This window comes from Thermobia domestica, chromosome 8 (genome assembly GCF_964235325.1).
Source record: "Thermobia domestica chromosome 8, izTheDome1.hap1.1, whole genome shotgun sequence".
Classification (NCBI taxonomy): domain Eukaryota; kingdom Metazoa; phylum Arthropoda; class Insecta; order Zygentoma; family Lepismatidae; genus Thermobia; species Thermobia domestica.
Genome location: NC_137461.1, coordinates 161,996,484 through 162,010,601, shown reverse-complemented (window position 1 = coordinate 162,010,601; position 14,118 = coordinate 161,996,484). Strand labels below are relative to the sequence as shown.

The following is a 14,118-nucleotide window of genomic DNA, read 5'->3' as shown; positions in this document are numbered from 1 at the left end:
AAAGCCCTTTCTCATTTTTTGTAACATTTTATTGATTTTCTTTTCAGGTTCTGCAACAAGCGCCATGTCGTATGCAAATCTTATGTATCTAATCATTCTACCTCCTACCGAAATGCCATCATCATCATGTAAACTCTTTTTCACTATCTCTTCTAGATAGACATTAAATAGAACACTTATACTAATCAAGCCCAATTTGTGGAAGAAGCGCAAAACCCAAACGTGATTTTCGCATAAATACTTTAAAGCTTGCAACACTGACAATTATCGTATGTTAACAAAACTTAGCCACCGTTTTCACTATCATCATTATTAATTTACTTTTAAAATGGCTAACGTTTTTCCCAATGAAGTAAGCTTTTATGATACATAGTTTTACAGCACTTAAATATAGTACAAAAATCATTTATTGATTGCATTAGAAAGTAGCAGAAATTGGTAGTCTCCTATTCATAGGAAAATCGTAATTCACACATTAAAAATAACTCTCAACTATAATAGTCATTTGAATGTAATTTTTTAAAAATATGTCTTGTTTAAACTAGAATGCAATTTCCTCCTAGTATTCTTCAAATCAACTTAACATTTACATTACACGTTAGTTTGCACTTTAAGAACATTTTTGTAACTAGTTCATTCGGACTTATTTTATTAGAAATCAATGAGGTTATCATTATCTCGTTCATCTCTATGGTCTTCATCATTTGGTTTTGCACTCATTCATCCAATTCCTCGACAGTGACATAAATTAGAGCACACAATTCCTGCTTTCCGACAACCGTATATACTTTCACAGCCCTTTTTACGGTTACAGGATATTACACGGAGCGGGTTCCTTGGTCATTCTTGCTGGTGCGAGAATACCTCCTAATGTTGTCCATCTATATTCAGTCGCTCGCAAATCATTTCCACGGTACATTTGAACCTGATGATATGGTGTTTCGCAGCATCACTGGTGTGTGGCAATTTTGCCAATTGTATTTCGTTCTGAATGGGGAGCCGACTTACTGCAAGGATGTATGAATGACATGGAATTCATCCAGTAAGGTTACTATTGCTGGAGAATCGTAGTGTGTTAGGAGAAATGATGTGCCAGCTTCATAGACTGTACACTAGCATTATCATGGTTCAAAACTTCAAGTGATTGGCATAAATCTTCCCGTTTTTGAAGTAATTGCAATGGTTTTTTCCTTCCCTGTCGATACAAATCACGTGAAGTGTCGCATCCAGTTAAAGCATGGTAACTGAGCAAAACAGTTATTATATTTGTCTGTGTATCTTACAACTTCTTAGTACTAAATTCTTTACTCACGTCTTGTACACGTCCGAGTTTTCGAAATGTGATTGTCGTACTGACTATTACCTTGTTCAAGCAAAATGATTAAAATATCAACATCCTCGCCAATTACCACGACGTGCCTATAAGGATTTAAAGACTTGGCTACAGCAATTTTACCCATAAGTGCGTCAGCATCACTTGTTGCTTGCTGGGTTTGAATTCCAGCTTGTGTCAAATGAACCATAAACTCAAGGGTGAAACAATCCTTATTTTTGAAATTATCTACGAATTTATCTTTTGTTGTTGTTGTAGTTGTTAATTATGTGGTTTCATTTGTGAATAACACCAAAGCTGATTGAACCTTTGACTCACGTTGCTCCCGCTCAGCGGCTTTTGTACAGTTTTCAGTGCAATACCCATAAAAAATAATTGTTGCTTTCGTTCCTGAGTTTGTGAGTACATAGGACACATACGAGTTGTGCACGTCAAGGTATGTTCCATGTTGTGGCCAAACAACATGATGTAGAAGCCAGCCTCCATCTATAACGTACACAGTGTTTTCAATTTGAGTTTTAAAATTTGTCCGATATTCAAACATGTCGTACAAAGCGAACTTTTTCGTTTTTCTCATGGACATTTCTGTGAAGAGAGAAAGTGAATAGGGTGCAAGCTCGTAAGAAAAACACCGCTGGAGTTCTTTTTCGGACTTCTAATCATATGATTCAGTTGAAGTATGGTGTTTACAGCCAGTAGCTCATCACTGATACACACTACATTGTGCATTACGGATAGTGGGGTGACTATCTTTTTTGTTTAAGTTTCACATTTCCAAAAGTCCGTCCAAACATTCCTTCCATAGCAGCCAATCCGATTTCCTTAGATTTATCAGTTGACCATTTCATTACCTACCATGCCAGTGCTTAGGGACGCGAGCTCCGGATATCAAGGGAATGGAGAATGCTGACAAAACCAACGCAAGAATTTCTTTAGATGTAATATATCACGCGATTGACTGCTTTGGTACAGGTCCACATGCCGACCAGTGTGAAGTTCTTGCCTATCTTTGTTTAATAATTTTTCAAGACATTCTCATAAGTGGCACGCTGCTGGATTGTTTCGCTGCTGGATTGCTAGACATACTTGACATACCTAGATATTATCTTTTCAGTCATGCCTCTCCCATGAGTCAGTCCACTGCTGCTCTTCATTGCTCTCGCTAAAACCTACTCAATCGCCATATCAGACCATGTACCACTCCAAAATATATCTTTTCTACGAATAGTGAAGTAACCGTCTCCTGTAAATAGCTGGAACTCATGAAGATCCATTTCATCCTCCAACCGCAACATTTCTAGTAAGTACAGATGGGTAAGTACAGATCTGCGTATTTGGCATACACAAGATGCCCAGCTGCACAGAAGTATGGTAACATTTCTCACATGCAGTGAAGATGAAGATTCAAGTCTCCAGTTCTTTCGAATTAAAAGACGCATAATTTCTACAAGCTGAAAGTACAGAGCGAATAACTTACAGATACGGCTTGTTTCTGCAGCAGCGTCAATAAATAGCTTCAGGTCATTTGCAATCTTGATTGACTATTTTACAAAATGTTGAACAACTACATCAGTATCGATATCTTCTTTAGTCATCAGAGGAATACAAACATCTCGCAATTGACGCACAAACTCCTCAGTGGCGTCGGATTCATGAATTAAACAGTATATATTGCAATCGCTGTGTTTTAAAAAATGAGCTCGCAAAGCACGAGCAATAAGAATGGCCTGACTTTATCTGTGGCATGGAGTTACTAGCATACACACAAGACCAAAGTTCTTCAATGCCACTACTTTTCATTATATATGCAATTGTTTCCATAAATGACATTATAGTGTGAAAAACCACTAAGTCTAACAACCACTGACGGTAATTCAACAGAATTTCTACATGCTGCTATAATGTCACATGCTTTAGAGTACAAAGGTTGATCCAACGTGACTAAGCACGCTTTTTTTGCTTATTTCCTGCACATTCTTTGCTGGCAAACATAAGCGCCGAGTATACAGCATTCATGCTTATTGGCTGAAGAATGATGAAAAGTTGAATTACTACTTGATATGTTTGGTACTTATGGTTGTTGCTTGTCACCAGCTGCATAAATCCATTCCAATTCGGGCAAGTTGGTGTCTTCAACCACTTGAGAATCATCCATGTTACATCGTACAGAAGGTGGATTTCAGTTTGGATATTCAGAACACGAAGGTATCTTATATCTTCAATAATTAAATCCGAAAGGCCATTGCCTTTGCGTGTGTACGTTAAAAGTGGTATGTTCCATTCTTTCTTTGACAGTGTACGGTTTTTGAGCCCAGGTATTGCTCAATGATATGTGAGCGACTGAATATGAATGGACAACATTAGGGGGTATCCTCGCACCAGCAAGAATGACCAAGGAACCCGCTCCGTGTAATATCCTGTAACCGTAAAAAGGGCTGTGAAAGTATATGCGGTTGTCGGAAAGCAGGAATTGTGTGCTCTAATTTATGTCACTGTCGAGGAATTGGATGTATGAATGCAAAACCAAATGATGAAGACCATAGAGATGAACGAGATAATGATAACCTCATTGATTTCTAATAAAATAAGTCCGAATGAACTAGTTACAAAAATGTTCTTAAAGTGCAAACTAACGTGTAATGTAAATATTAAGTTGATTTGAAGAATACTAGGAGGAAATTGCATTCTAGTTTAAACAAGACATTTTTTTTTAAAAAAAAATTACATTCAAATTACTATTATAGTTGAAAGTTAATTTTAATGTGTGAATTACGATTTTCCTATGAATAGGAGACTACCAATTTCTGCTACTTTCTAATGCAATCAATAAATGATTTTTGTACTATATTTAAGTGCTGTAAAACTATGTATCATAAAAGCTTACTCCATTGGGAAAAACGTTAGCCATTTTAAAAGTAAATTAATAATGATGATAGTGAAAATGGTGGCTAAGTTTTGTTAACATACGATAATTGTCAGTGTTGCAAGTTTTAAAGAATTTATGCGAAAATCACGTTTTGTCCCCAAATTTTGGGTTTTGCGCTTCTTCCACAAATTGGGCTTGATTAGTATGTGGTGCCTTCCATTTCAACTCAGGCAAAAAAATATAAAATTGTACCATCACCATCTCAGATATTGTTGAAACTTTTTTTTATAGCAACTAGACGTGTTTTTAAGAGACCCATATTTTTTTGTTTTGTCGAAAAAAATTTTCCCGCCAAGTAATGGGCCATCAAAGACGGGGAGTACAATTTATGAATTGTAGAAGACGTGGAAAATGGTCAACTTCGGAGCCTCACCATTCGGCTATGGAGACAGGTAGAGGGATATAAATAAACTATATTTTATTATAGTTTGGTTTGCACATGCGTATCTTTTTGTACATAAATTAACAAATGAACGTCAATTTATCTGAAAAGTCGAAGTTTGCGAATTTTTTTCAAGCACTTCCGGTTCGAATTTTAAAATTCTGTTTTCACGGTTGATAAGACCTAGCTACCCACTTTCCGAAACAATTTTTGTATCGCTTCTGTGTGCAACCGTTTTGTCGCAAAAAATTCGAGAAATTGTAAAATTTTCAAAAATCGCCATTTTTGGGCGCCATTTTCTCGAAAACACCATCTTGTAAAATTCTGAAATTTTGTCAGATGGTTCAACTTTACATGAATAATAAACACACCAAATATCATTCTCGACCAATGCTTCATGAATTAACTGCAGCCTTTTAAAGTTAGTGAAGTTTCGTTAACTTTGATGTCACAGTTAGCAACACTGAGAACAATAAAAGTGCAATGATTTGATGATGTTTGTGGTTCACATTCATTAAATGAAGAATAAAAGGTTTTCTTGACTGTTTTTTTTTTTTTTTTTTTTCATTATTTTGATCAAGAAGGCTCTCTGAAATAGTAAATGAGCCTCCCCCTACTCCTCCGTTTTCTTAAACCGAAATAATCTGAGGTGGAAATTATGATTACGAAACACACAAATTTTAACTTTACTTGAAACGGCCATCCAATAAATTCTGATGATCTACAAAAAGCCTGAATTATTACCTCAGTGATGATTTGGAATGCTCCAGACAAAGCAACAAAACGAGAGTAATACCCGGAGTTTGTACTTGCACTATACTCACGAATTCTTCTACGGTTTTAGTGGGGGCGCGGTGGCTCAGTGTTAGAGCGTTCACCTCCGGTGGTTGGGGTCCCTGGTTCGATCCCAGATCGCGCCTTGTGGGCTTTGTGGTGGACAAACACCGTGCTAGTGGGTTTTCTCGGGGTTATCCCGTTTCCCCCCACTTTCTGCATTCCACCATTTTACTCATTTCTCATAATCACCGTCTCCTTTAGCCTAACCGGCATAAGTGTGGGACGTAAAACTTCAAGATTTCATTTCATTTTCTTCTTCTGTGGTTTTAATACTGTGTATCTGTATTTGCCTAATGTTATACCGCGTTGCCACATTCTTTACGCCCCCCCCCCCCCCCCCAATACCGTCGCAGAGACCCTTGCATGGCCGGTTTCACTGCAAAACCACTGCTTTATCGGACCTGTCTGCATCTCGAACATCTGAAAGCTATTTTTAAAGTGGGATGCAGCACCATCAGAAATCACTAACACGATTTGGGAAATTGTAGACACTTATTTTCTCGTATTCAAACCTTTTTCTATAAAATATATTTTCGCTTTTCTTCGAGTATTTTTAGAATTTTGTCTATGGTTATGAGTACATAAGCTGAATCGTGTGTTTTATCGTCGTTTATTACAACAAAACTGTCAGTTTTTTCATATTCCGGTGATAACTCTGAATTTCACTTTGCAGAATAACAGCCCAGTTTTCAGCGAAGTCCATATGATGTAAAATAGAATTTGTATCTTGAAATTTTATACGGTGATTTTCGGTAGCAATTAATTCTCTTTGGATTTTCTTGATGTAGTTATGAATTACAATTCTTACAGTTAAAGCAGCAATGTTCGATACGAAAACAGAAAGTGGCACAGTTTTTAACGAGATTATTGTTTTCCCATATGGCATACGTAACACTTTCATTTTCATCAGGATCAATAATTAAAGACTCCACACTTATTCCTTCCACTCCAGGACATTCACCACATTCTTGAAGAAGACAGTTGTCATTTTCTACGGATCATACTACCAAAGGAAATAGGTCACTCATGACAGCTTCAATACAGGCTGCACCTTTGATTTGTAGCAACGCAGTAGCAGCTAACTTAAAATTTGCACAATACACACATACACACTTCCCTCGCAGGTTGCGGACTGACCCACTTTAGTCGAATACTGTAAAATTCCGAGTGACCCATTCTTATGCTGGGATTGTTCTGTTTAAAAAGTCAGTAAATTTCTTTGGAACGCGTAAGAAAATGTTTCGATTTTTTAAAACTTTTTGTCCTTTTTCAATCACTGTAATGACATCGCACTTAATTGTGACTTTGTCTGGAGCATTCCAAATCATCACTGAGGTAATAATTCAGGCTTTTTGTAGATCATCAGAATTTATTGGATGGCCGTTTCAAGCAAAGTTAAAATTTGTGTGTTTCGTAATCATAATTTTCACCTCAGATTATTTCGGTTTAAGAAAACGGAGGAGTAGGGGGAGGCTCATTTAGTATTTCAGAGAGCCTTCTTGATCAAAATAATGAAAAAAAAAAAAAAAAAAAAAAACATTCAAGAAAACCTTTTATTCTTCATTTAATGAATGTGAACCACAAACATCGTCAAATCATTGCACTTTTATTGTTCCCAGTGTTGCTAACTGTGACATCAAAGTTAACGAAACTTCGCTAACTTTAAAAGGCTGCAGTTAATTCATGAAGCATTGGTCGAGAATGATATTTGGTGTGTTTATTATTCATGTAAAGTTGAACCATCTGACAAAATTTCAGAATTTTAAAAGATGGTGTTTTCGAGAAAATGGCGCCCAAAAATGGCGATTTTTGAAAATTTTACAATTTCTCGAATTTTTTGCGACAAAACGGTTGCACACAGAAGCGATACAAAAATTGTTTCGGAAAGCGGGTAGCTAGGTCTTACCAACCGTGAAAACAGAATTTTAAAATTCGAACCGGAAGTGCTCGAAAAAAATTCGCAAACTTCGACTTTTCAGATAAATTGACGTTCATTTGTTAATTTATGTACAAAAAGATACGCATGCGCAAACCAAACTATAATAAAATATAGTTTATTTATATCCCTATGTACATACCACAACAAGAATTATAACTCTACCTGTCTCCATAGCCGAATGGTGAGGCTCCGAAGTTGACCATTTTCCACGTCTTCTACAATTCATAAATTGTAGTACGCGCCTTTGGCGTAGGAGACCCGGGTTCGATTCCCGGCGGGAGCTCATGTGGTTCGGATTCCACGTTAATCAGTAGGTCCACGTCTCATATAGCCTCGGTGCTGAACGGGACGTAAAACTCAAAATCAATCAATCAATCATAAATTGTACTCCCCGTCTTTGATGGCCCATTACTTGGCGGGAAAATTTTTTTCGACAAAACAAAAAAATATGGGTCTCTTAAAAACATGTCTAGTTGCTATAAAAAAAAGTTTCAACAATATCTGAGATGGTGATGGTACATGCTCTGCCTGAATTGAAATGGAAGGCACCATGTGTTATCTCATTCGAATTTACGTTTCTTAAGATTTCCAATGATATATAACTCTTGGTCCTATGTGATAAAAGAAGGTAACTAGAACCGTGAAAGTGTATGTCACCTTATGCACTTTTGTACAAAGAGGTCAGAAAGTAACATAAGTTATATTTTTTCTCGGCTTGTATTGCACCGATTTGTGTCATTGCTTGGCTATGATTGAGATAAATATCAAGGACATCTGTTGGTGGTGTTTCGTTGGTGTGTAATAACTGTCAGTGTTGCAAACTTCTCATGATTTCTGAAAATATAACTTTTTTAAATAAAAAAGCTGTTTTCTTCTTCCTCTTCTTCTAGAAATTTAGGACGATGGGCATATATGTTATTTACTTAGATTTTCTGTCTTTCAAGCTTTCCAACCATATATGATTCATGGCTTTGTGATAATTAGAACGGTGGCTAGAGGAATAAACATAAAGGGTGACGATTTCCATAAATTCCTTGTCGTCGTCTAAAGATGGCGGACATTTTTCAAAATTGCGGGAAAAGCTACAGTGGGATTTTAGGGGACTTCTAGTATGTCATTCCTAACATATTCCCCTACTTCCATACCAATTTTCAACTTGTTACTAATTTGTTCCTTTCTCAATCCTATCTTTACTGGACTAATATTGTAGTGTTCTTCCCCTTTCTGTAGCTAGGAGTGAGACCAATATTTTCTCAAAATGCTCTGTCATCAATATGTTATTTTATCCGGATCAGCTGTTCAGAAAAAAAAAAAGCACTGGGGCGCACTACAACACAGTATCACATATGGAAAACGAAAATCAGGATATTGTTAAAATGAAGCTAAATCAAATAAATTATCCACTAAGGGCTGGCATTGACAGTGAATACAAATATTAATTTATACCACTGGTATTTCATTTGTGGTTAACCATGCTTAAATAGCGATGCAAAGAGCTCGCTCAGCGCCAGAGAGGCCTGTCGCGGAACAAACCTGAGCGTAACTCCGACCCTGTCGGCCTATGCTTATACATCGCCGAATACGGTGTTCTATACCGTATATACGAACCATCGGTAGCTATGTGCTTCGTTTTCAGTGAATTGCAAAAATGAAATGAAATTTTTGCGTTTTACGTCCTATGGATATGCCGGCTAGGCTAAAGAAGACAATAATAAATGAAATGGTGGAATGAAGAAAGTGGGAGAAAACGGGAGAACCCCGAGAAAACCCACGCACACGGTCTTTGTCCACCACAAAGTTCACTTGGCAGGAGCAGGGTTTGAACCCGTGACCCCATGCACCAGAGATGAACGCCACTGAGCCACCGCGGCCTTCAGTGAGTTGGAATGTCGATTATGGGAAAATATTGGTTCAACTCCAAGGAATATTCTAAGACATTCAACGACAAACTAGACCGAAAAATTAGGGGGAAAAATGGTTAAGGGAATGTGCGCTCAAAGTTGTGAACAGGTGGTTTTTATTCTCGAGAAAACCGCTGTTTTGCACACTCATCGCTAGCCGATTGTTTGTTTTTTGGTCACATTTCTCGCGGAATATTGCCTGAAATTTGGTCACTATTTTCAAACAATCCTCATTAAAATCCGTTGAAAATTTTTAAAAAATGGCTGGTGGTGAAATATTGAAACACTGTCTTCCACAATTGATACCATCATGTCCATGGGATTTCTCGGGATACTCCCGTTTCCTCCCTTCTTCTTATTCCATCTATTCTTTCATCATCATTCACTTGCCTTAATACTCGTCCTTCTTAGCCTAAAGGGCATACTCGTTGGATGTTAAACTGAAATATTTCATTTCTTCCATAATACACAAAGGCCGGCTGAGTTGAGAGTCCTATCACGTTAGTTCCGTGGCAAAGCGTTTCGAAGACATGTGTCATTGTTCACTGTTAAGGTGGCCACACAGAAAAGTGACATTCAAATGACAATAGAGTAGAATAGGAGTGGCAAATAAATTTTATTAGCTTACTGACCCGGCCAAACAGTTGGTAATTTGCAAGTTGTAAAACAACATTGCCCTTCAAGCTTTAACCTTTCCCCAATAAGTTCCCCTATCTTGCAAAATACGTACATTTTGACCTCATCATTCTGTCGAGCACCCAAGAAAACACCCCAGTACCAAAAATGAAGTGTGTATCTCAAAAAATGGTTACTTCAAACTTTTTTCAGAACTGTTCGATTTTGAACTTTTAACGCTCATAATTCGAACACGCTTCCTATTGAGGATTTCTCTGGTTGCCTAATTGTTTCATATGTAAAAAGGAGTCGACTGAGCATAGGATCAATAAGAAGTCAGAGTAACACCCCACGACCTTCCCTAGTAAGCGAAATGAATTAGTATTTTCCACTAACGGGTTCAGGCAACTACTCGTGTACATACGAAAGCTCAAAAACATAAATAAATTATTTTCAAGAAGATATAATATTTTGCCTAAGCAAATTAAATTTCATAAAAAATAAAGAATGAAAGAAAAGAAAAAAGAAAGAACACATATTACATATTTAACATTCAAAATGATAGTGAAAATAAACTTGCTTTATATTATACGTGTGTATAATATTTACGTGGCAACAAACAGTTAAAAATTGAAAAGCGCTTAGCTGTTTCTTAAAATTATTCTTCCTTTCTCTTCGCTTCCTTTGCTCTTCGACCTTCTACTTTGAGCTGGATTCTTTTTTCTTTTATATGATTCCTCCCCTTTCCTCATTTTTAAACTTTCATTAATTATAATAGTTTTGTCACAATTCACAGCTTCCGCTTGTGGACTTCAAACGCTAACAAGGAATTGCCCTACTACTGTGACTGCAACAGCACACATACAAGTTTGGCAACGAAGCCGGCGTCTGCGCAAGCACGAGATTTAGCCGCTAAAACTATTTCCTTAAACTTAGAATAATATTTGGATAAAATGTAAAACATAACACAAAAAACGGCCATATTATATCCATATTCCGTAAAGAGAGAACTACTTGTAAAACAATTTATGCTTATAAGTAAAAATTTCATAAAACTGAGCACAGGAGTAACAAAATCTAACAGCAAGCGCCATCTTGCGTACTCATCTTAAAACTAATCAAGTTTTCCTCTTATATGTTAGTTTTTTAGATAACAGAATACATAAGCACAGGAAATAGTATCTTATGTTGTAGCTAACGCATAACTCTATTTTATAGTGCAATACTTATAATATGTGCCATTTCCTTACGCATTGGTTAAGGCAATGGACTAATGCTTATATTGACTTCCGGGTAGCGATCCACCTTAAGACAACATACTGGTTTACTGATAAGGCAAATAGAGCCTTCTCTCTTCTTTTACTCTGCGATGATAATATATATAAGGTCAAAAGAGATCTTGTTTTTATGTCTATTCTTCAAGAAGAGAAAAACCTATAAATAAGAACTGTAGTATACCCACAGATCAAAGCACACGTATCAATATCTATGATTTGTATTCTACAACTTACTCTAGTGTAGCTCCCTCTGTTTGTATTGTGTCTCCGTTTTCAAAGAAATTTAAAGCCAAATCATTTGGTAATGGATTATCTGGAGGATCTTCCCGCTTATATTTCCACACAGAACATTCTAAAAACGAAAGCAAACCAAACTATGATTTCCATCTGCGGTTAATAAATAATATAACTTGAGAGCAATACGTATATATATATATATATATATATATATATATATATATATATATATATATATATATATAAGGCTATTCTTATAGTAGTGACACAAAACATGTTAATTAACTACGAAAATTACAGTTCTTTAATGTAATGTTTTGCTGCCGCAATGATGTAATTAGAAATATCAGTAGGACAGTCTGTTTGTATTTTCGATTTTCCAGCAGCAATCTATACAGGTTGTTAATGAACTCTATGTCATAGATTTAAGAGGTAATCCCTTATGTCATATCAAAGAAAAATTTCTAACAAACACAGGTTGGGAAACGTCTTTCGGAGTTCTAAACCGCCTAAAATGCGAAACATCACTTTTTAAAACGCACTGCCTTGAAAATTATGGCATCTCTCACAAGCGGTTTAAGGAATTAGACACGAATTAGCATGTACTCTATATAAATATTCACGTTTCACAATCCCTGCGTATCGGAGTAATGAACTGAATAAAGTAGGTTGGAGTGCAGGTATATACTTTTAAGTACTAATTGACTACTCGTTGCGTGGATATCAGAGGATTGTGAAACAGATATTTAGAGTGCATGCTAGTGTCTGTGTAATTCTTTGAGCCATGAGAGGTCCCATAAATTTCAAACCACGGCGTTTTAAAGTGTGATGTTTCGCATTTTCGGCCGTTTATAACCCCGAAAGACGTTTCCCAACCTGTGTTTGTTAGAAATTTTTCTTTGATATGACATAAGGGATTACCTCTTAAATCTATGACATAGAGTTCATTAACAACCTGTATAGATTGCTGCTGGAAAATCGAAAATACAAACAGACTGTCCTACTGATATTTCTAATTACATCATTGCGGCAGCAAAACATTACATTTTCTTTCATTTGCTGTAAGGAATCATTTCCTAAATTTATGACACGGACTTCATTAACACCTCGTATGAAATCAGAGTTTGAAATAGAATCCAAACAATTACTTCGATCTGCATTAGTAGTTTCATGCACCCATTAGGAACTGAACCCGGAATCAGCGCCCAGAAAGCAATAGTAAGCCATTCAGATAAGAAGAAATTATTTGCGATTTTGTGTTACAAGCCTACCCTTTGCAATTAGGCCTCAACACTATCTCCTTTCGCTATTACTTAAGTTTTATCTGTATTAGAACTTGTTCCTAAACATTACTTTTCTATGTATTAATATGCAAGAATACTTAAATTTTAATTCCATCGTTTAAAATTTTGGAGCTTCTAGCTTCATGTTTTTGTGCATGATAAAGTTCAAACCCTGCCGGAGTTCGACTTTTAGCCTCGTTGCTATATACGGTTATTAACGTTAAAATGGCGAAACAACTGAATAATTTAAATTTGTGGTGCCATGTAGTGTATCAGTAAGCGGATAATATTTTTCAAGTTGAAAATTTTTACCATCTTATGCTCGACCAATAACGTACAGTGAAGTTTCGACATGGGTAGGTTGAAATACTAGAGGAAAAGTTATTCATGCAATACATACTTTTGCAATTGACTGTACGATGCTTTTGCTTCACATGGAGTATTGCCATTTCATATAAACAAGTAAAATCTAATCCGTATTAACTATCAAACACAAACTGAAGTTATTCACATCACTCACAACAACAAATGCCAACATGCTAATACAAAAGGTTAGTATAACAGAACACAGCACAATAAATTACACTATTACTAGAAGAAGTGCTCGTTCTTTACACAGGAACAATAAAGGATAAAACCCGCAATTTGAATATTGTAATTAGTTCGGTCTGTTTTCTTTTTGGAAGCGAAATTTTTGAAAACGCTTATTTTAAATGAATAGCTAATTGAAAGAAATTAAATTATAGTGTTATAAAAATGCTCCATTCGTCCCTTCGGACCCTTATTTTCGTTAAAGGTCACTATACAGAATTTCGCCTCTCCACCTTAAGCGTGTCCTCATATTGGACACTTTCTGTACAAAGAATCGGAAATTTGAATATTAAAGAAATTGTTTCCCCCCTCCCATTAGGAGCGGAATTTTCAGAAACGATGAAACATGTTTTCATCAATTTTAGGTAAGAGTTTATATACAGAATTTTACACGTGTAATTTAAGTACATTCCTACACTGAGCAAAATTTGAACAGAGTGTCGGAAATTTGGGTATTATAGAAATTGTAACCTTCCTCTTTAGAAGTGAAACTTTCGATAACGCTGAAATACGAATTAAGTTGTTTCTATTGAGGAGTTTGTGTACCAATTACATCTTCCTAACTTCAGAGATTTGTAAGATAATCTACTCTTAGCAAAGTCACTGAATCTCTTTTACCCTCTTCTTGAAGATAAGTATTAAAAAAAAAAAAAAAAAAAAATATGGTATCCTTTTCTTTCGTGGCAAAAGCAGTTTTCTGTGCAAATTTCAAGTTTCTAGTTGCGAGCTGAGGATTGATGAGTGAGTCCTATTACGTTTTTGTGTAATATTACAAACAGGGCACGTGCACCCCGCTC

General features: G+C 36.2%; 1 protein-coding gene across 2 annotated transcripts in view; it reads right to left on the bottom strand.

Annotated features, from left to right (window-relative positions):
• The window catches only part of LOC145693324 (endoribonuclease LACTB2), a 102,341-nt gene that overhangs the window by 31,601 nt on the left and 56,622 nt on the right, over positions 1–14,118 (bottom strand). For both annotated transcript variants that reach the window (XM_081769210.1, XM_081769212.1), the window contains one exon: positions 11,445–11,562. In XM_081769210.1, the coding sequence (XP_081625336.1) occupies positions 11,445–11,562 (118 nt within the window). The remainder of the gene's footprint in view (positions 1–11,444; positions 11,563–14,118) is intronic.